This window comes from Sus scrofa, chromosome 3 (assembly GCF_054392235.1).
Source record: "Sus scrofa isolate SSC_HxYL_T2T_F1_AM1 chromosome 3, Sscrofa_HxYL_maternal_Yorkshire_Landrace_v2.0, whole genome shotgun sequence".
In the NCBI taxonomy this organism is placed as follows: domain Eukaryota; kingdom Metazoa; phylum Chordata; class Mammalia; order Artiodactyla; family Suidae; genus Sus; species Sus scrofa.
The window spans coordinates 59,462,749-59,486,118 of record NC_139385.1 but is presented as its reverse complement, the minus strand read 5'-3'; the positions used below and the strand labels follow the sequence as shown (position 1 = coordinate 59,486,118).

Sequence of the window (23,370 nt, the reverse complement as noted above, 5' to 3'; positions counted from 1 at the left end):
TTCTAAACAATGGCCTTTTTATGTATTTATTTATTTTTTGTCTTTTTGCCTTTTCTTGAGCCACTCCCGCAGCATATGGAGGTTCCCAGGCTGGGTGTCTAATCAGAGCTATAGACGCTGGCCTATGCTAGAGCCACAGCAATGCGGGATCCAAGCCGCGTCTGCCACCCATGCCACAGCTCACGACAATGCCGGATCCTTAACCCACTGAGCAAGGCCAGGGATCGAACCCACAACCTCATGGTTCCTAGTCGGATTCATTAACCACTGCGCCACAATGGGAACTCCAACAATGGCCTTTTTAAACAATTTAAATTAAAAAAAATTTTTTTTAGGGCCATAGGTGCGGCATATGGAAGTTCCCAGGCTAGGGGTCAAATCAGAGCCATTGCAACTTCAGATCTGAGCTGTATCTGAGACCTACACCATGGTTCGTGACAATGCCAACCATAATCCACTGGTAGGGCCAGGCATCCACCCCCCCATCCTTATGGATATTAGTTGGGTTTGTTTCCCCTGAGCCACAATGGGAACTTAAACATTAGCCTTATTTGTTTATTTATTTATTTATTTTCTTTCTCCCGCCTCCTTCCCCTCTACTCCCCTCCCATGGCATATGGAGTTCCTGGGCCAGGAATCAGATCCAAGCCACAGTTACAACCTAAGCCAATAGCTGCAGCAACACCAGATTATTAACCACTGTACTGGGCCGGGGATTGAACTTGCATCCTAGCTCGATCCTTAACCCACTGAGGAAGGCCAGGGATCGAACCCATGTCCTCATGGATACTAGTTGGGCTCGTTACTGCTTAGGCACAACAAGAACTCCCAGCATCTTCATTTCTTTTGATGGCTGCATATTATTTCATTCTATGAATGTACCCGTAGTTTGGGTTTCTTTGAACTGGTTCCCTAAAACCAAGATACCAGGTTTTACTTTTTTGCTGTGCCACCTCAAAATAATCCTGCAATGTCTAACCTATGCCCTTTCACATGTGAAAATTTTGGGGTGGAATAAATTCTTGAGAAGAATGGCAGAATCAAAGTGGACCTATATGTTTATAGTTTCTAGAGCTCTTGCCGAATTTCCAACCTCATAGAGATTGTACTAAAGTACACTCCCATTGTCAATTAAGAAAGTCATTAGAGGTTTAACAGCAGTCATACCCATCATCCCTATAGGTTTGTTTTTTGTTTGTTTGTTTGTTTGTTTGTTTTTTAAGGGCTACACCCACAGCATACAGAAGTTCCCAGACTAGAGGTCCAGAGCTGCAGCTGCTGGCCTAAACCACAGCCACAGCAGTGCCAGATCCTTAACCCTGAGTGGGACCAGGGATTGATCCTGCGTCCTCATGGATACTAATCGTACTCATTACCACTGAGCCACGACGGAGCTCCCTAGAGTTATTTTTGGGATGTCTTGGGTAAGTGGTCATTGTTTGGGACTGAACATTCATTCAGTGATGGACATTTGCTGCTTTTCAAAATAGCCTGGTGCATTTTTAGATAGTTTGGTTCTTGGTATTTCCTTATGTGGAGTAAAAATATTTTTCAAGCTGCTACCTATTGATGGGTTTTTTTGGGGGGGGGCAGTATTAAAAAAAGTCTAGCCCTTTAACAAGATAATTTTTCTAATATCTGAAGGCAGCTATCATCTCCTTATACCATTCTGTTCATACTTCTTCAGCTCTTTTTAGGACATGGCTGGGAGTCCTCTTACTCTCTTAGTTGTCCCAGTTAGCCCATTGGTGTCTTAGATTATGCATTCTCTGGGAATGTGCTGTCCCCAGTGTGGCATTTCTAGCTGCAGGTCACAGAGAGCCAACGTCTCTCTGGTGTGCAGGGTGGACCAGGTCCTCCCATTTCCCCAGCTGTCATTAGACAGTGCTTTTAGTAGAAAGTAATTTCTCAGAAGTGTACTTTGTAGGCATCTTTCACAGATATCTAAATTCCTTGGTTCCCAGTGTTTCCAACTCAGTTTAAACATGGGATGTTTATTCATTATCAAAAAAGTACAGTGTAGGAGTTCCTGCTGTGGCATAATGGGATTGGCAGCAACTTGGAAGCGCTGGGATGCAGGTTGCATCTCTGGCCCGGCACGGTGGGTTAAGGATCTGATTGATATTGCCACAGCTGTGGTGTAGGTCAAGACTGCAGCTCAGATCTGATCACTGGCCCGGGAACTCCGTATCCTGTGGGATGGCCAAAAAGAAGGGGAAAAAAGGTTGTGTCATAGATAGGAACATCTTACTATTAGAAATGTGAGTGTCACTAAATTAAGATTTTTGATTCTAAAATGATTAGGTTCCAAGACCAAAGATTAAATTGATAAAAGAAGCTGGACAAAATCTGCTGGAAATGATGGCCTATGATCGTCTGAGCCAATCAGGTAATAGTAATGCATAACTAACTTTTTTATTTTTAAAAGAAAAAAAATTTCTCCAAGCATATCTCATAATAGTATCTTCCTTCTGTTCAGGAGATAATTTCTCATAATCATTTGTTTCTCTTTGCCTTATTGGTCAAGAATTAGAAGAAATGGGTTTTTTTGTTTTGTTTTGTTTTTTTCTGTTTTGGTTTTTTTAGGGCTACACCCGCAGCATATGGAGGTTCCCAGGCTAGGGGTCAGATTGGAGCTGTATCCTCTGGCCTATGCCATAGCCACAGCAGCGCTGGATCTGAGCTGCGCCTGCGACCTATACCACGGCTCATGGCAGTGCCAGATCCTTAACCCACTGAGCGAGACCAGGAATCAAACCTGCATCCTCATGGGTACTAATCAGATTCGTTTCTGTTGAGCCTGACAGGAACTCCCGAAATGGTGTATTCTTGATATTGTTTGCTCTTGGGTGGACAGAGAAATTCCTTAACCCCGCTGTAATCTGCCTGCTAGAGCCTCCATCCAGAATATTTTAAGGCACTTCCTGGAGTAAGAGTAGGTTACTGATTTCCCAACCATATAACATCATTTGCTTATAAGATATTATTGTAGGGGATATAAAGATGCAGAATATAGGGATCTCTCTCTTAAGGAACTGACAGTATAGTAAGGAAGGCAGAAGGTATACATAGTCACATTCTTTTAGGCTCTTGGAGTTTATAAACTTAATCCCAGGTTTGACTCTTTGGAATTGACCCTAAAGGTCTGTTACATACTGCCTTCGTTTTCGTGAGGGAGACACTTGAAAATGTTCATGTAGACAGTGAACTGAAGACTGCCTAAGAAAATTTATCCATAAGATATAAAGTTGAAGGGACTTTTTCGAGAGTTAAGAAATAGTCATAAGTTAAAGTAGCTGTAGCCTTTGGTCTGTAGGTAGACTATTGGTCAAGGCTGATGTTGTTCCTCTGTCCAACAGCTTTTTTTTTTTCTTTCATGAGAAGAGATCTTTATTTTCTCCTGAAATACTTACACATGTTCTCTCCTTCCCCCATCACTGTTCCCTTTCTCTATTTATCTTTTCTCCACTTTTTACAATTTATTAAAGTAAAAATACCAAACACTCACACATTTGTGTCATTCTTGTGCTGGGGCCATTGCTCCAATTTTTAGTATATGTGCTGCCACCCTGAGTGCTCATAGCTTACTTTTTGTGGGAAGTGGATGTTTGAGTTCTTGGAGGAGTCATCTCTTGCTTTTGCCTTAGGTCTCCCTTCTACCTTTGCAGATGTGACAGTTGGTAAAAGGAACTGTGTTTTACTGTCTTTGGTCTGTGCCTTCCTGAGCTTATTTGTCTCTGCAGGATAATGGTCTGGTAGAAACCAAATCTGACTGACCAGCAGAATTACTCCAAGAAATCTTTTTTAACAGCTTGATTGAGTAAAATTCACATCTGATATTATTTAGTCATTTTAAGTGTATAATTCAGTGGCTTTTAGTATGTTCACAGGGTTGTGTAATCATCACCATAGTTAATTTCAGGATATTTTCATCACCTCCTACAGAAATTTCATACCCATTAGCAGTCACTCCCCATTTCCCTTCAAACCCCCTAAGTCCTAGACAACCACTGATTCTCTTTCTCTCTAGTTCCCTGTTTCATAGAAGTTGAATCACACGGTGGGTGCTTGGATGACTATCTTTCACCTACTTAGCATGGTGTTCTCAAGGTGTATCCATGTTGTAAAGTGAACTAGAACTTTATCCAAGGAGGGTTTCTAAAATAGAGTATTCATCCCAAGCCTGTGGAATCAGACTCTCTGGGAGTGGAGCCTGGAAATTTAAAAAAAAATTTTTTTTAAGCTTTTTAAAGGATGATTCTGACCAGCCAGGTTTAGAAATCAGGTGTTTTAGGTCAGAAAATTGGAGCTTTGTCTTATTTTCCACACTTGTCCATCTGAAATGAAAATATTTTGGATTTTTTGCACACTTTATTTCCCCTTCCCTTTTACTCTAGCATGTAGTCAGAGATACTTCTGAACTTGTTCTGGTTTGTGGGGTTTTTTTTGGTATTTTTAGGGCCATACCCACAGCCTATGGAAGGCCCCAGATTAGGGGTTAAATTGGAGCTACAGCTGCTGGCCTACAGCACAGCCACAGAAAGGTGGGATCTGAGCTGTGTTTGCGACCTGCACCCTAGGTCACAGCAGTGCTGGCTCCTTTAACTCAGTGAGTGAGGCCAGGGATGGAACCTGTGTCTTCATGAATACTAGTCTGGTTAGCTACTGCTGCGCCTTGACGGGAACTCCATGTATTCATTTTTGAGTCAGCACCCTTTTGGGTGTCCAGCTGAGGCTGTTGGGCTCTGGAGGGTTGGGTCTGAGATAGTCGTGTTATTTCTCCCTGGGGTATGTGAATGAAACTGTCTAGAGATGTGAATAGAAACAATCTGTGTTTTAATTTGTTTTTCAGGGCATATGCTGCTAAACTTAAGTCGTGACAAGCAAGATTTTTTAAAAGAGGTTGTAGAATCCTTTGCCAATAAAAGCGGGCAGTCTGCTTTATATGATGCTCTATTTTCTAGTCAGTCCCCTAAGGCCCGATCTTTCCTTGGTAACGATGACTTTGGATGCATTGATGTGCAAGCCCCAGAGCCTGATGATTTGGCTAGATATGATGTTGGTAAGTGCACCTTTCTGAGGAAGCGTTTTGCATGTTATCCCTTTTATACTAGGGGATAAGTCAAAGCCAAAAGGGAGCAAAACTGCCTGTAATCTCGTGACCCAGAAATAATGACTTAATGTTTTCCCGTCTTTCATGTTTTTGGTGAAATTGGGGTAGTATGAGGGCTTGGTAGTGGAAATATCTATTTTTCTTCTACATCATCGTTTGTACTATACACAAGATTTCTCTTGTGTGCATTTTCTCTCCTCCTGTCTCTCTAATTGTCAATTTAATGGCATTATTACCTTTTTAATGAAGTAGCCATAATTTGCTTGCCATTATTGTCGGGTATCTAAGATATTTCCAGTTTTTTTCACATACATTTTAAAGAAAAACTGATGAAAACATTATTTATACATTTTAGAACTGCACCACAGCATGTATTTCCAGGCTAGGGGTCGAGTTAGAGCTGCAGCTACTGCCCTACGCCACAGCAGCTCCAGATCCGAGCTGCATCTACACCCTACACCACATGTCATGGCAGTGCTGGATCCTTAACTCACTGAGTGGGGCCAGTTTTTGAATCCTCATCCTCATGGATACTACTGGATTGGGTTTGTTAACTGCTAAGCCGCAAGGGGAATTCCAGTGAAAACTTTAAAGTGTCTCCGTTTCAAATTTTTTCCATAGAGAGTCCTAAAAACGGAATTGCTAAGACAAAGTTTACTTCTTGCAAATTGCCATAGTTCCAGAAAGCGTGTATTTCTTTATGTTTTCAGAAGTCCATAACTTTTGCAGTATCGGATTTCTTGTTGAAGACGTATTTATTATCCCATTGGATGAAAGGAGTGGAATCCTGTGGTTTTAGTTTTTTACTTAAAGGAAAATTTGTTGTTTCAGTATTTCTTACTGAGTGGCTGTTCAAAATCTGTCAGTAGATTTTGTTTCTTGTCAGTAGATTTTGTTTCATTGAGTTTTAAGAGTTTTTTTTCCTCTTAAATGGACTTGAAAATAACTTTCTTCATCATAACTATTTTTATTAAAATTCCTCAAGAGTTTGAGTACTTGTAATAAGAACATGAGACTTTGGTTACTCTAGGTTTGCCCTGTGGCCTGATATAGAAAAGCAGTTACACAATTAAAGTACGTTTAATGAGTCAATTATTTGTGTTGGTAAAACTGATGGCACACCAAAAAATTTCCAAAACTTCAAGCCCACTTTTGTGCTTTATTTCTATTTCAGGTGCTGTTCGAGCACATAATGGTTGTCTTCAGCACCTTACCTGGCTTGGCTTACAGTGGAAATCACTGTCTGCCTCACCTGCAGTTCGAAAGTGGCTGAAACAGCTTTTTCATCATTTGCCCCAGGAAACCTCACGACTTGAAACAAATGCACCAGAATCAATATGTATTTTAGATCTTGAGGTTAGCAGGAATTTTAATGTTATTAAAATGTATTATGTTGTAATAACATAATGTTAGTATATGTTATAATAGCATAATGTCATAAGGTTATTGTGAGTATTGTTTGATTTTTTTTTTTTTCCCCCTACTTAAATTGATTTTTTGTTCAATAAAACAGGTATTTCTACTTGGGGTAATATATACCAGCCACTTACAATTAAAGGAGAAGTGTAATTCCCACTGCAGCTTCTATGAGCCTCTATGCTTGCCACTTCCTGTATGTAAACAGCTTTGCACAGAAAGGCAGAAATCATGGTGGGACGCAGTTTGTAATCTCCTTCACAGGAAAGCAGTGTAAGTATGAAAATATTCCTTTAACTTACTGCCTAGGGACTTATCTCATATGAAGTGTAAATCTTTATCTTGTGATGATTAACATACCTGTTAAATGTTGAATTGCATGTTTATAAATCAAGATTATTAAATAACACTTCTTTTAGACCTGGAGCCTCAGCAAAATTGCGACTTCTAGTTCAGCATGACATAAACACTCTCAGGGGCCAGGGGAAACACGGCCTTCAGCCTGCTCTGCTTGTGCACTGGGCACAGTCCCTTCAGAAAACGGTGAGTTCCTTAGTCTTTAAAAATTACTTGGGAGAGGAGGAGGGAGTGGGGTGGATTGGGAGCTTGGGGTTAATGGATGCAACTGTTGCCTTTGGAATGGATTAGCAATGAGATCCTGCTGTGTAGCACTGGGAACTATGTCTGGTCACTTAGGATGGAGCATGATAATGGGAGAAAAAAGAATGTATGCATGTATGTGTAACTGTGTCATCATGCTGTATAGTAGGAAAAAAAATTGTATTGGGGAAATAACAATTAAAAATAAAAATAAATCAACTTAACATAAAAATAAATAAATAAAAATTACCACCTGTACATTGAAAGTCTTTTCAGTGCTGAAAATAGTAGCAGCTTGTTCATATTATGTTGAGTGGAATATATTTTCTTATTCTTCCGCAGAGTAGTGAGTATAGTTAATATATAAGTGCTTAGAATGGTGCCTGGCATAGTCAATGTAACATAAGTATTAATTGTTGTTATTTACTTATAATTACCTTGTGATAAATATTGTCCAGTCTGAATTTTGTTTTGTTTAGGGCTGCATTCATAGGTTCCCAGGCTAGGAGTCCAATCAGAGCTGTAGCTGCCGGCCTACACCACAGCAATGCAGGATCTGAACCAAGTCTGCGACCTATACCACAGCTCATGGCAGTGCCAGATCCTTAACCCACTGAGCAAGGCCAGGGATTGAAACTGCTCCCTCATGGATGCTAGTCGGGTTCACTAACTGCTGAGCCATGACAGGAACTCCTGAAATTTTTTTTTTATCAATGGCCGCATCCAGGTCATATTGAAGTTCCTGGGCCAGGGATCAAATCCAAACGGCAGCTATGCCGGGCCAGGCATTGAACCCGTGTCTCCGCAGTAACCTGAGTTGCTGCATTTGGATTTTTAACCCACTGTGCCATAACAGTAACTTCCAAGCCTGAAAAATTGTTTTTACATGTTTGGTGGCACAAAGCTCTGTAGGTAAGGGCATTGTAGATCTTGCCAAATATTTGAGGTCTGCCCCGTGCCAAGATTAGATACAAATGCTTAGCCTTTAGCTGAACTGTGGTGCGTTTAGAGTGGCTGATTTTGGCTATCTAAAAACAGACTGGGCTGCCTGATTAGGTAATGTCATTGAAACTGTTTAAAAATCGAGTCTAGAATAATCACGGGTATTAAAGTTGTTAGTTATTCCGTTATCTGGAAAGGCAAAGCATATGACTTTTGAGACTCTATTTTGACTTGATTTGAAATTTTAACCACTTGTTCAGACCATGTATAAATTAATTTTTGTATTTGATTGTGTCCCTTTGTGTTCTAACTTTCAGGGCAGTGGTCTTAATTCTTTCTATGACCAACGAGAATACATAGGCAGAAGTGTTCACTATTGGAAGGTGGTTTTGCCATTGTTGAAGATTATCAAAAAGAAGAGTAGTATCCCTGAACCTATTGACCCTTTGTTTAAACATTTTCATAGTGCAGACATTCAGGTATGGAACATCTCTTTGTGAATTAATTAGAGCTGTGGAACTCCAGTTTATAAACAAAGCAATGGTGTTATAAACAGCTTAAATGAAGTGTCTGGCTAATTAACAGTAGTCCTGTTTTCTGAGTCCACTAACTGTGACAAATATAACACATTGGAAAGGAGTATTGAGATGCTGAGCTCATTAGATCGTATAAAATCTTGTTTGGGTTTGATATTTGGAGTAGAGGTAGTTTGACTAAAAATTACCCAATGTATCTAGGCATCTGAAATTGGTGAATATGAAGAGGAAGCACACATAACATTCGCTGTACTGGATGCAGTTAATGGGAACATAGAAGATGCCATGACTGCTTTTGAATCTATTAATAACGTCATTTCTTATTGGAATCTTGCACTGGTAAGTAGTGTGTTATTTGAATTAAAAGCTTTTTGTTTTAAAAGTTAATTGTTTCATAAAAGCACTCTGTGTATAGATTTTTCGCAGAAAAGCAGAAGACATTGAAAATGATGCACTTTCTTGTGAAGAACAGGAAGAATGCAAAAATTACCTAAGAAAGACCAGAGACTACCTGATAAAGGTTTTAGATGACACTGATGTAGATCCCTCAGTGGTTAAGAAAGTAAGTTGCAGGTTCTTTGTCTTTTCTTATGGTTGACAGCTGGGCTTTCCATACTTTTGCCTTGGCTTTAATTTTGATAATTTCAAAAACACTTAGTGATATCTCATTCATGCACAGAAGGGAGGTTGTATTTAAATATTTAATTAGCATTGCTTTGCCTTAGGTTTGATATGTTTTTTGGGAGGTTCTATGGCTGTACCCTCAGCATATGGAAGTTCCTGGGGTGGAGATCAAACTGGGGCCACAGCTGCCACCTGTGCCACACAGCTGTGGCAATGATATATCCTTAACCTGCTGCACCACAAGGAAACTTGCATGGTTTGGGGGTTTTTTTGTTTGTTCATTTGAAGTATTTGGGTTTTCTTGTTGTCTTTTTAGTGCCACATCTGCAGCACATGGAAGGTCCCAGGCTCAGGGTTGAGTTGGAGCTACAACTGCTGGCCTGCACCAACGTGGGATCCAAGCCATGTCTTCGACCTACACCACAGCTCACGGCACCGGCAGATCCTTAACCCACTGAGCGAGGCCAGGGATTGAACCTGGGTCCTTGTGAATGCTGGTTGGATTCATTACCGCTGAGCCACGAGGGGAACAATGTAGTGTTTTTTCTTCTTCTTCTTCTTCTTCTTTTCCTTTCTCTCTCTCTCTCTCTCTCTTTTTTTTTTTTTTCTTTTCTTTTTCTTTTTATAGCTGAACTTGTGGCATGTGGAAGTTCTGAGCCACAAAGTGAACTCTTTTTTTTTTTTTTTTTTTTTTAAACCTTGGCCATCTAGGTTTATACTTTTGCAAAAAAATGCATGTTGGGGAAATAGAGAAGGTTTCTAAGGCAAGCAGTTATTTTTGTTATTGGCAATGTAGTCAACAAATATTGCCACCCAAGGACTAGTTGTGTATGCACTTGGCAGTTAAACACGTTACTTAGAGTTCCCATCATGGCTCAGCGGTTGACAAACCCAGCGAGCATCCATGAGGACGCAGGTTCAATCACTGGCCTTGCTCAGTGGTTAAGGATCCGGCATTGCCATGAGCTGTGGTGTAGGTTGCAGGTGTGGCTTGGATCCTTCGAGCTGTGGCTGTGGTGTAGGCTGGTGGCTACAGCTCCAATTTGACCCCTATCCTGGGAACTTGATGTGCCAAAAGACAAACAAAAAACCAAAAAAATAACACCATGTTACTGAAATCAGAGGTAGTTGCTGACACCGTCACATTTTTTCTCATCATCTCACCATCTGCAGTAGACTACCATTTCCTGACTGTCAGCAGTTTGAGGCTGTAATGATGGTATTAACCTCAGTTATATTCAACCTTCCACGTGTTTTGATGATTAGTTTGTGTTGGTGCTCTCGGGCTAGGATTTATGTGTGGTGCATTCTAGAATCTGTTTTCTCCTCCCATTCAAAAGCAGTAGTAATTTATTTTGGTCATGTGGAAAGCTTCTCTAGTTACATTGTTCTGCTGTTGCTGTGGCTAACAGGAAGGCTAAAAACATGGACTTGAGAGTTGGAAGGCTTTAGATTACGCAGCAGTTTCACATATGTTTTTATACTAGGTATATGCTTGTTCCACAAAAGTGTGAAGAATGCAAACTAGTAAGATAAAAATCTCTATTTATTTAAGAGTTCTTATATTGGTATTTTTGCAGACTAAAATTGTCGATTCATGCCCTTTGTTTGTAGTTGCCTGTGTCCCTGGAGTCTGTGAAAGAGATGCTTAACTCAGTCATGGAGGAACTCGCCGGCTGCAGTGAGGCAGGGCTTCTTTATAGAAATACAGATTCAGAAATAAAACACTCTACACCATCTCCTACCAAATACTCTCTATCACCAAATAAAAGTTACAAGGTAAGTGGGAAAGAAATGAATCACTCCCCTGTGGAATATGTTTCTGTTCTAAATGTTAAGTACTGTTTTGTTGTTATTTTTTCAGTATTCTAAAACACCTCCTCAGTGGGCAGAAGATCAAAGTTCTTTGCTGAAAATGATCTGTGAACAAGTAGAGGCCATTAAGGTAAATTCTCTAACCTAAATTCTCTAAACTATGCCTCTCTTACTCCAAGCTTCCTTTTCTTGACCCCTTTCTCACTTATTTGAAAACATTCCTTTTCCATGCGATTGTAGAATCATACTGTATTTTACATGCTTCCATCTCGACACTTAAAATGATGATTTTGAAATTACTTAAAGTGTCTGCATCCTTCACTATATGTGAATCTCTCAAAGGTAGAGACACTCATCCAAAACCTAGCATTGTTACTGGATAGAGGAAGTACCTGGGTGATGGAATTGAAGCAGTGAAATACATAACTCATTCCTTGGTCTTTGAGCTCATTTCTCACACTGATTGTGATTGTGTGTGTGTGATTTGTAGCTCAGACTTCACAAGTGGTATAACGTTCAGGAGGTCTCTATCTTTTTACTATTCCATACGAATTTGTCTTAATAGGTAAAGAAATAGGTATGTGTACACAATCTTACTTTTAACTTTATGAAAATGACTTGTGACAATCGAAGCTTTATTACTTCTTTGGAATTAAAAGTACAAATAAGTTGTTTCATGCTCATTGACGAGAACTAAATTATTTTAAAGTTACTTTATACGGGTGTGATTATGGCAGTGCTATCAGCAATGCTTGAGACTTTAAAAATACTGTTTGTGGAAGAACAAACTTATGAATTTGCACACAGATTTTTTTATGCTGTTTCGCAGAATTGTGGCTTGCTGGGATATTAATACTTACCTATAGGTTTCTGGCACCCAATGTATTCTTAGAAGCACTAGTAGCAGAGCATTAGTCCCTGTGTCTGGAAAGTTGGGTTCATTCATCAGTGGTCTGGGGCCTGGTACTTCCTTATCTGTTTGTCTGGCTTCTCATCTGTAAAGTGAGACTTGTTGAAACCAGTTTCCATCACATTTTGTAGTTTGAATTTTTAAAATTACAATTATAGCTTTAATTGCATGTTTAAAACCATGGGCCGGATACCAGTAGTGACCAGTAAAGTTTTCCAGTTGACTCTGTCAGTTTCTTATATTTTTGGTTATGTAGCATCTGGACCAGACACAGTAATTGGATGAATGGGGAAATTTATTTTTAGTTTGAAAATTTGAGATATTTTTGACCTGAGTAGCTTTTGGGAAATTTCTATTCCTAAAATGCTTCTGGAAGAAGAGAGCAAACATAACTTATTCCTGGAAAGTACCTGCTTTGTAGGTTCTGAAGTTGGGGAGATTGTTATTATCTCATCGTCTAGAAAGTGATGGATCTGATCGCTAGCTAACCTGTAGCTATTGTTAGGAGGTAGTAGGCCTGCTGTTTTGTACCTGGGTAAGAAGAATTAGGAATGTAGGTAAAGTGCCTAGAATATATTATTGTGTGTGCATAATATGTTCTGAGCATGTCTTAGTTGTTTTCCCTTTCTCGGTATTTGAGCTTTGCCTTGAAAGACTGGCCTTGTTTGGTACAACAGTGGGAAGCTCATACTTACTGGGAGGTGATATGGAGTGTGGGGCAGTCCAGGTAGACTGAACAGGAGAACAGGTGGAACGAGGACGCTGGAAGGATGTTTGGGGTGATGCTGCTGAGGACCGGCTGCGGCAGAGGAAGAAGGGGGCATTTGTTTTTTTGAGCAGGGAAGTGTTTTGGCTAGAGTGGAACTTTAGAAAGCTAACTTAAGGAAATGTAGAATGGAAATGGAGGTGAGGTCATTGATTAGGTTAGAGCTGACTCTGGAGTAAATGAAATAAGTCATGGTACTAAGGGATGAAGGAATGACCACAAAGAACAAGCTTTAACAAATTAAGGATTGTGATTTTTATTTATTTATTTTCTTATTTGTTTTTGTCTTTTTAGGGCCGCATCCGCGGCATATGGAGGTTCCCAGGCTAGGGCTTGAATCGGAGCTATAGCTGCCAGCCTACACCACAGCTCACAGCAAGCCCAGGTTTGAGCTGTGTCTGCGACCTACACCACAGCTCACGGCTACGTCGAATCCTTAACCCACTGAGCAAGGCAAGGGATTGAACCTGCAACCCATGGTTACTAGTCCTTTTTGTTAACCTTTCAGCCATGATGGAACTCCAAGGATTGTGTTTTAAATCAGCACCTGGTACTCAGATCTTACTGGAATATAGAATCTCTTAAAAGATATCATCAAGTATTAAATTTGCTCTGGCACTGTTTCTGGTGAATATAGTTGCTTAAAATTGTTTTCTTCCAACAGAAAGAAATGCAGGAGTTGAAACTAAATAGCAGTAACTCGGGCTCCCCTTGTCGTTGGCCTACAGAAAATTATGGGCCAGATTCAGGGCCTGATGGCTATCAGGGGTCACAGAATTATCATGGGGCTCCACTAACAGGTGAGTGGGCAACTGTATAAGCCCAGGTGTTAGTACTTGTTCTTCCTTTAAATTGATAATTTGTGAAATCACCTTGTCTTGATACATTTATGTATGTGTCTCAATGTCTGTCTGTACGTTACTTAATCTGTATTTGTTATTACCAAGATTTTTGTAATTCCAAGCAGAAGTAAAACAAGCTTTATCTGATCCTGTGTATATAAAGGCTTAAAGAATGTTAAATGCACATCTCAGGAACTGAGACTGAGGTGGAATTATGCCTTATAATTGAAAAATGTTAGCTGATAGCATTATTCATTAACTGATGAGTAATTAAGAACTTAAATAAACCTTCTTGAATTATTTTGATAATAATACTGAGAGGTATGATACTCATAGGCAGTCTTTCATTTTGAAAGACCATGGTCCTATTGAAAGAAGGAAGGAGTTTGGACCTAGATCATACTCAGTATTTCCATTGTACTCCTATCACTTACTGACCTCTCTGAGCCAGTTTTTCTCTTTGAAATATGGAAATAATTCTTACATGATTATTATGAGCAGTTGTGTTGAGGGGGCAGTTCTTGGCATTTACCTACAACGTACAGTAAACACTTAGGAGCCAAGGGTTAAGGATAGTTTCTTGTGGGATATCTATGCACAGAGGTGCTTTGGATGTGTGATGTTTTTAAATTAAGGTAATCAGAGTGGTAGATATCATCATTACTCCTAGTGTTTTAGATAAGAAAATGGGTTTGGAATGGTTTAAGTAAACTTATCCATTAATGTACAGCTAGTTATTGGTAGAGCCAGGGTTCAAACTTTGATGCTCTAACTTTAAAGCCACTTGCCCCCAGAAAGCCCAAGGTGATGGTAGAAATAGATTTCTCTCATGTGAGACAGATTCCTGGAATACCGGTGGTAGTGCGTATTTTTTTCTAATAGGCTTTAATTAAGAAAGGATCAGAGTGGCCTGGCCTGATTTAGTACTTTCGTGTGGTGGTCCGTAGGGCCATACTTTAGGCAGGCTCACTATCTCCTCATAACAGTGTCTTCTAAGTGCAGCGGAGTAACAGAGAGAAAATCTTTGTAAAGTCAAACTCGCTAAATGTACTAAGTCTTAGGTAAATGTATGAGAATTCAGGAGTTTAAATGTTGCTCACTTAAAACCCTGTGCACTGTGTCAAGCCTTGATTGAAAAAGATACGCAGATGGACTGGCCTTTCCAGAGCTTTCTGAGCGCTCTGCGGAGTCATCAGCTGTCACATGGTGGGTCACTGTCCCTTTTCTTCTATGAACAGGCACAACAAGCCTTCTGGTGTTAAACTTCTTACACATTTAATGTTCACGTTGTCTATTTTGTTCTTGCAATTACCCTGTGAAATGTGTAGAAGCAGCACATCCTCATTTCACAGCTGAGAAAAATGGAGATCTCCAGATGGCTACTTGACAATGGTGCAGGCAACTTTGTGGCCCTGAGAGGAGGGCCAATGCCCATCCCTGTGTTCACAGACTTTTTCCTTTTGGGGGCCCTGCCATGGCTTGCAGATTCAACCCGTGCCATAGCAGAGCCAAAACTGGATCCATAACCCTCTGAGCCACCAGGGAACTCCACAGACTGTTTCTCTTAATGAAAGTACAGATGTGCCAAGGTAGCCTTGTCTTTTTAAAATGAGTGGGTTCTCTGGTGGCCTAGCAGTTAAGGACTTGGTGTTGTCACTGCTATGGCTCGGGCACAGCTTCCTATAGGATATCTATGCACAAAGGTGCTTTGGGTATGTGATGTTTTTAAATTAAGGTAACCAGAGTGGTAGATATCATAAGGAAATATTCAGACTACTGAACAGAAAACTAAAGAAAACTAAAGCCCGGCCATATCACATAGAGTCCTGCTGACGTTTTGGAGCATTTCCTCTTGGTCCTTTCTCTTTGTATATATAAGGAATTTTCAATGAGATTTTTAAGATATTAATCGTGCTGTATGGAGATGAGTAAGCCTGTTTTTTAAATATTATTATGAGTTCTGAGCATTTTTCTACTGAATGTTTTTGACAATACAGTTATTGAGTACAAGGTATCCCATCAGGTGGAAGCCCTGCAGATTCTCTTCTCTTACTCATTTATTTCCACTTGTTGATATTATAAATAATGCTGTGGGCACAGTCCTGGGATTTTAGGGTTTTGTAAAAATGCTTCTGTGTTGGGAAATTGCTTTCCTGAAAAGCCGTGTAGGTTTTACATTCTCATGTCCAGTATTTGTAGTGCCGATTCAAAAAAAGAAAAAAAAGAATAGTATCAGCTTTTACTTTTTTTTAAATACTAAGTAAGCATGCTCAGCACTTTTTTTTAATCCTTTGTATTTCCTGAGTTATCTGTTCACTTGGTGCAAGATTTTTTTATCGGGTTTATGAGACGTCCAAATTGTCTTTTCCCACTGTAATTGGTAAAGTCACTAAGCTTCACACTTTATGATTCTTGGCCCACATCCATCAGTTTATTCTATGTTCTGTGCCCCTTTTCTCTGCAGAATATTTCAAAGTAACCCACTTGAGGCAGTCCCATAAGTTGTCCACATTCAGACTTGGGCTTCTCTTGTTTCTTTGCCTCTCTGTTAACTGTGCAGATGGCAGACAGACTGGTTCACCTTCACCAGTTCTTTTTCTTTTCTTTTTAGGGCCGCACCAGCAGCATATGGAAGTTCCCAGGCTAGGGATCTTATCGTAGCTAAAACTGCTGGCCTATATATACCACAGCCACAGCAACACGGGATCTGAGGCACATCTGTGACCTACACTACAGCTCACGGCAATACCAGATCCTTAACCCACTGATCGAGACAGGGATCCAACCCACATCCTCATGGATCCTAGTCTGGCTCATTATGGCTGAGTCAGAATGAGAATGTCCTCACCAGTTCTTTGCAGGGCTTTCTACAGTCAGCTGCTCAGCACCCCTTGGGTCACAGTCTCCACTTCTTAAATGTAAAGGTATAAATGAGCTTTATGTTGTTGTTTTCTGATAAAACTTTCATGAAGCAGATAAGCAAATGATTATTGGTTGTTTTTACCATCAACAGGAGTGTCTTCTAGTGTTTGGTTTTCTAGTAACATGAACACAGAACAGCTGGAGCAGATAGGACGCCACTGTGTCAGTCATGCTGCCCTTTTTGTGTTACTTGTGAGACCTTTTGCATGAATTTGTCAGGTGATTTCTGACCTAAACCTTCTCCACCTGAGTTTATAATGTGCAGCTTTGTCATTCTGCAGGTTTTCAGGGCTCATTTTAAAAATGGTTCTGAGGTCATCAGATGTGCTTTGGTTCCTTAGATCCCAGATTGCTGGTGCTGTGCAGCTGTGCTTCTTAAAGGACGTGGACCTACCACGCTCTTGGCTTCTTTTGATGCTTGTCGGGGGTGCTTGTTGCGCCCCCCCCCTTCCTGTTCTCACTCCTTGTGGGTCATGTTTAGCACTTGTTTCTAGTTTGTTGTTTGATAATCTTCTTTATGGTGTACTTTAATGTATAGCAATTTAAGGAAAAAAAACTCTGTGTATTTAAATCTCTCCTTGATTTCTTCTGCTTTTGTATTTATAGTTCTTACCTAGATAGTCCTAACTGCAGCATAGACTTTTTTAACAGTGTTTTCTTTCTTTTCTTTTTTTTTCTTTTTTTTTTTTTTTTTAGTTGCAACTACTGGCCCTTCAGTATATTATAGTCAGTCACCAGCATATAATTCCCAGTATCTTCTCAGACCAGCAGCTAATGTTACTCCCACAAAGGTAACAAAGGAATCATTTATACATGTATAAATTTCTCCTTTTTAACTGTCCAGGCTTCCTGCAAAAAATTCAAGAAGCAGTTCAGCAGTAAAACTGAAATCTCCCACAAGACACAGATATTTTAAATTTCTCTCTATATATAGAGGTCATGCTTCTTAGTTACCTAATTTTTATGTTAACAATGAATACGAACATTTAGAATATTTTTAAATGGGGAGTGATGGTGGTGGGCCCTTCATCGTTCAGTCATGATAGGAGCAGGACTGTGATGTACGTACACTAGCAGGCCTGCTGTGCTGTGACTAAGTGTTCGTGGAGAATGGCTTCCAGCAGAGGTGGACATAAACGCAGGTGCCTCTTGGCCCTGGCTCTTCTGCTAAACATGACCTTAGGCAACCTTTCTATGCATTAGTTGCTTCATATGTAAAATGAGGATAATAATGCCTTAATTCATAGGGCTAATTTATGTAAAATGTTTAGAACTTTGCGCAGTTGGCATGTTGTTAACAGATGTTAGCCTGCACTGTCGTCATTGTCATTGTTAACGTCATTGACACCTCATTTAGGAGTGAGAAAGGTGTTTATTCTATGACTCTATTGTAGAATTCTGTGTTTAAGGTGCTGTCATTAGTTAAGGCAATTTTCATTAAAAGCCAAGGACTGTTGCTGTAAGTATTTCTGTAGTTTTGTCTTCTCTTAAGGATGCACTGCTACCCTGATGACGTATTTACCATGTGCACATGCTTGAGGTTTTTGAGGGTTGGCTTGTATCTAGGTAAGCTCTAGCTTTATCGACGATCTACAACAATGTTGCCTTTATTTTTCTTCTAGGGCCCAGTCTATGGCATGAATAGGCTTCCACCTCAGCAGCATATGTACACCTACTCCCAGCAGGTGCACACACCACCTGTGCAGAGCTCATCTGCTTGTATGTTCTCTCAAGAGGTGTATGCGCCCCCGCTGCGATTTGAGTCTCCTGCAACGGGAATTCTGTCACCCAGGGGTGATGATTACTTTAATTACAATGTTCAGCAGACAAGCACAAATCCACCTTTGCCAGAACCAGGTTATTTCACAAAACCTCCAGTTGCATCTCATGCTTCAAGATCTGCAGAATCTAAGGTTATAGACTTTGGGAAAACCAGTTTTGTTCAGCCTGGACCAGGTGAAGGAATGAGGCCACCTTTGGCAGCACCTGCACATACAACACAGCCAACTCCTTTTAAATTTAACTCAAATTTCAAATCAAATGATGGTGACTTCACGTTTTCCTCACCACAGGTTGTGGCACAGCCCCCTTCTACAACTTATAATAATAGTGAGAGCCTTTTAGGTCTCCTGACTTCAGATAAACCTTTACAGGGAGATAGCTTCAGTGGACCAAAAGCTGCTCAAACCATTGGTCCTCGAAATGCATTCAATTTTGGAAGCAAAAATGTGCCTGGAATTTCATTTACTGAAAACATGGGCCCAGTTCAACAAAAGAATTCTGGTTTTCGACGCAGTGATGATATGTTCACCTTCCACAGTCCAGGGAAGTCAATATTTGCAACACCTGCTGCAGAGCTGGCCAACAGGAGTCATGAAGCAGACGGAGGGAGTGCCCACGGGGACGATGACGATGACGGCCCTCACTTTGAGCCTGTGGTGCCTCTTCCCGATAAGATAGAAGTAAAAACTGGAGAGGAAGATGAAGAAGAATTCTTCTGCAACCGTGCCAAGTTGTTTCGTTTTGATGTAGGATCCAGAGAATGGAAGGAGCGTGGAACTGGCAATGTGAAGATACTGAGGCACAAAACCTCTGGCAAAATTCGCCTACTGATGAGACGAGAGCAGGTGTTGAAAATCTGTGCAAATCACTACATCAGCCCGCACATGGCCCTGGTACCCAACGCCGCCTCGGACAGGTCCTTTGTGTGGTATGCTGTGGACTATGCAGATGAGTCACCCAAGCCAGAACAGCTGGCTATCAGGTTCAAAACACCCGAGGAAGCAGCCCTCTTTAAGTGCAAGTTTGAAGAGGCCCAGAGCATGTTAAAAGCTTCAGGAGCAAACACAGCCACAACCACAAATCAGGCTACGAGGTCTGTAAAAGAACCCACAAGTCATGACAGTAAGGATCTTGGCAACTCTGATGCTGGAAACATGAATTTTGAATTTCAGGTCCCAAGGAAAGAAGGGTCTTGGTGGCATTGTAGCAGCTGCTCCTTAAAGAACGCTGCAACTGCTAAGAAATGTGTATCCTGCCAAAACCTAAACCCAAGCAGTAAAGAGCTCCTTAGCCAACCATTAGTTGACACTGTTTCCACTCCTAAACCTGGCTCAGAAAATGCTCCAGATAGATTTACAGTTATGCCTCCAAAGAAAGAAGGGCACTGGGATTGTAGTATTTGTCTGTTAAGAAATGAACCCACTGTATCCAGATGCACTGCATGCCAGAATACAAAGCCTGCTAGCAAGAGTGGATCTTCATTTGTTCAGCAAGCTTCCTTTAAGTTTGGCCAGGGAGACCTTCCTAAGTCTGCTGGCAGTGATTTCAGGTCTGTTTTTTCAATAAAGGAAGGACAGTGGGACTGTAGTGTGTGCCTAGTGCGAAATGAAGGAAGTTCTATGAAATGTGTGGCTTGTCAGAATCCAAAGAAACAGAGTTCACCTGCTTCTGCTGCCCCCGCACCTCCCTTCTTTAAGTTTGGTACTTCAGAGACAAGCAAAGCGCCAAAGAATGGATTTGACGGGGTTTTTGCCAAAAAGGAAGCACAGTGGGACTGCAGTGTGTGCTTAGTGCGAAATGAAGGAAGTTCTGTGAGATGTGTGGCTTGTCAGAATCCAAAGAAACAGAGTTCACCTGCTGCCCCTGCACCTGCCTCCTTTAAGTTTGGTACTTCAGAGACAAGCAAGGTGCCAAAGAATGGATTTGAGGGGGTTTTCACCAAGAAGGAAGGACAGTGGGATTGCAGTGTTTGCTTGGTGCGAAATGAGGCAAGTGCAGCCAAGTGTGTGGCCTGTCAGAATCCAGGCAGACAGGAACCCCTGGGCTCTGCTGCCCCTGCCTCTTCAGAGACGAGCAAGGCTCCACGAAGTGGGCTTGAAGGGATGTTCACCAAGAAGGAAGGACAGTGGGACTGCAGCGTGTGCTTGGTGCAAAATGAAGGAAGTTCTATGAAATGTGTGGCTTGTCAGAATGCAAAGAGTTCACCTGCCTCTGCTGTCCCTGCACCTGCCTCGTTTAAGTTTGGTACTTCAGAGACAAGCAAGGCTCCAAGGAGTGGATTTGAAGGGATGTTCACCAAGAAGGAAGGACAGTGGGATTGCAGCACTTGCTCTGTACGAAATGAGAGTTCTTCTTCAAAATGTGTGGCTTGTGATGCCTCTAAACCAACCCATAAACCTGTTGTAGAAGAACCTTCAGCTTTCACACTGGGCTCAACAACTAAGGTAAATGACTCTTCTGGAAGTCAGGTGGGAACAGGATTTAAAAGTAACTTTTCAGAAAAAGCCTTTAAATTTGGCAACACAAAACAAGGATTTAAATTTGGGCATGTGGATCAAGAAAATACACCTTCATTTACATTTCAGGGTTCTTCTAATACAGATTCTAAGTCAACAAAAGGAGGATTTAGTTTTTCTGTCCCTGTGTCTGCTGATGGGTTTAAATTTGGCATTCAAGAGCCAGGAAATCAGGAAAAGAATGAAAAGCCCTTTGGAAACGATGCTGGTTGTCAGGCTCAGGATGCTGGTGGTCAGAAGGATGGGAGTGCTGTGGTTTTTGGTCAAACTGGCAGCACTTTTACCTTTGCAGATCTTGCAAAATCAGCTTCAGGAGAAGGGTTTCAGTTTGGCAAAAAAGACCCTAACTTCAAGGGATTTTCGGGTGCCGGAGAGAAATTATTCTCATCACAAAGTGGTAAAATGACTGATAAAGCTGAGATTTCTGCTGATCTTGAGAAAGATGATGATGCCTACAAGACTGAGGACTCTGACGACATCCATTTTGAACCCGTCGTCCAGATGCCTGAAAAAGTGGAGCTTGTCACCGGAGAAGAAGACGAGAAAGTTCTTTACTCACAGCGGGTAAAACTGTTTAGGTTTGATGCTGAAATAAGTCAGTGGAAAGAAAGGGGCTTGGGGAACTTAAAGATTCTCAAAAATGAAGTCAACGGCAAACTAAGGATGCTGATGCGGCGAGAGCAGGTGCTGAAGGTGTGTGCCAACCACTGGATCACCACTACCATGCACCTGAAGCCCCTGTCAGGGTCTGACAGGGCCTGGATGTGGTTGGCCAGTGATTTTTCTGATGGCGACGCCAAACTAGAGCAGCTGGCAGCAAAATTCAAGACACCTGAACTGGCTGAAGAGTTCAAGCAGAAATTTGAGGAATGCCAGCGACTTCTGTTAGATATCCCGCTGCAGACCCCCCATAAGCTTGTGGACACCGGCAGAGCTGCCAAATTAATACAGAGGGCAGAGGAAATGAAGAGCGGACTGAAAGACTTTAAGACATTTTTGACGAACGAGCAAACAAAAGTCCCCGACCAGGAGAGTAAGAGTTCAGGAGAAGGTACTGCTGGTGCTTTGGAGGCAAGCAGCACGCCGAATCCCGAGGCCCCTGGGCCCGCCCTGGAGTGGGACAACTATGACCTGAGGGAAGACGCACTGGACACCAGTGTGAGCAGCAGCTCTGTGCATGCCTCCCCCCTGGCCAGCAGCCCTGTAAAGAAGAATCTCTTCCGCTTCGGGGAGTCAACCACCGGATTTAACTTCAGTTTTAAATCTGCTCTGAGTCCCTCTAAGTCTCCGGCCAAGTTGAATCAGAGCGGGGCCTCTGTGGGCACAGATGAGGACTCGGACGTGACTCAGGAGGAGGAGAGAGATGGACAGCACTTCGAGCCTGTTGTCCCGCTGCCTGATCTGGTCGAGGTGTCCAGTGGTGAGGAGAACGAGCAGGTGGTTTTTAGCCACAGAGCCAAACTTTATAGGTATGATAAAGATGCCGGCCAGTGGAAAGAGAGAGGCATTGGTGACATAAAGATTTTACAGAATTACGACAATAAGCAAGTTCGCATAGTGATGAGAAGGGACCAGGTATTAAAACTTTGTGCCAACCACAGGATAACTCCAGACATGACTTTGCAAAGTATGAAAGGGACAGAAAGAGTATGGGTGTGGACTGCTTGTGATTTTGCAGATGGAGAAAGAAAAGTAGAGCATTTAGCTGTCCGTTTTAAACTTCAGGACGTTGCAGACTCATTTAAGAAAATATTTGATGAAGCAAAAATAGCCCAAGAAAAAGATTTTTTGATAACACCTCATGTTTCTCGTTCAACCACTCCCAGAGAGTCACCATGTGGCAAAATTGCTGTTGCTGTGCTGGAAGAAACCACGAGAGAGCGGACAGACTTGGTTCAGGGTGATGAGGGAGCAGATGCAGCCTCAGAAGTTGGCGGAGTGTCTGGCACGCCTGAAGCAACAACAAAAGCAGTGGTTTCGCCTCCAAAGTTTGTGTTTGGTTCTGAGTCTGTTAAAAGCATTTTTAGCAGTGAAAAATCAAAACCATTTGCATTTGGCAACAGTTCAGCAACTGGGTCTCTTTTTGGATTTAGTTTTAATGCACCTTTGAAAAATAACAGTAGTGAGGCCAGTCCAGCAGCCCAGAGTGGATCTGGAAGAAGAGTGGAGCCCGGTGGTTGCCAGGAGTCACAGAACCCCAGTCTCAGGCCTTCCTTGGATGGTGGAGTTGGAGCCCCCTCTCCTGCTTCAACGAAGGCCGAGTCCTCGGTCAGTCACACGCTTCACACGCCAGAAAAGGGTAAGCACTTGGTCTTTAGATGAAGCAGAACTTTTCTTCTTTTATGTTTATCTTGATGCAGACTCTCCGTAGGAGGCTTCTGTTGTAGTAAAAGTTGGTCATAAACAGCGCTTTATCAACAGCCAAAAAGTATTTGTCAAGATTTTTTTTTTTCTCCCTAAATGAGCTCCCCTGGGGGTGTTCAGATAGCAGCAGAGTGTGTGTGTAGGGACTGAGGAGATGTCAGGAATTGTCAAGCTCTGTCAAGCTCGGGGCCTCGCGCCCTCAAATCACGAGGGTTCACTCGA

The 23,370-nt window shown here is 41.6% G+C and overlaps 1 protein-coding gene across 7 annotated transcripts in view; it reads left to right on the top strand.

Annotated features, from left to right (window-relative positions):
• RGPD4 (RANBP2 like and GRIP domain containing 4) overlaps positions 1–23,370 on the top strand; it is a 69,959-nt gene that overhangs the window by 24,031 nt on the left and 22,558 nt on the right. For all 7 annotated transcript variants that reach the window (XR_014839378.1, XR_014839377.1, XR_014839376.1 and 4 more), the window contains 13 exon segments: positions 2,305–2,389; positions 4,853–5,062; positions 6,288–6,469; positions 6,627–6,802; positions 6,949–7,072; positions 8,389–8,550; positions 8,809–8,946; positions 9,023–9,169; positions 10,846–11,010; positions 11,096–11,176; positions 13,387–13,522; positions 17,183–17,277; positions 18,109–23,083. Coding sequence is in view for 4 of the 7 variants with exons in the window: in NM_001444659.1 (NP_001431588.1) it covers positions 2,305–2,389; positions 4,853–5,062; positions 6,288–6,469; positions 6,627–6,802; positions 6,949–7,072; positions 8,389–8,550; positions 8,809–8,946; positions 9,023–9,169; positions 10,846–11,010; positions 11,096–11,176; positions 13,387–13,522; positions 17,183–17,277; positions 18,109–23,083 (6,676 nt within the window). In the remaining 3 variants the exon portion in view is untranslated.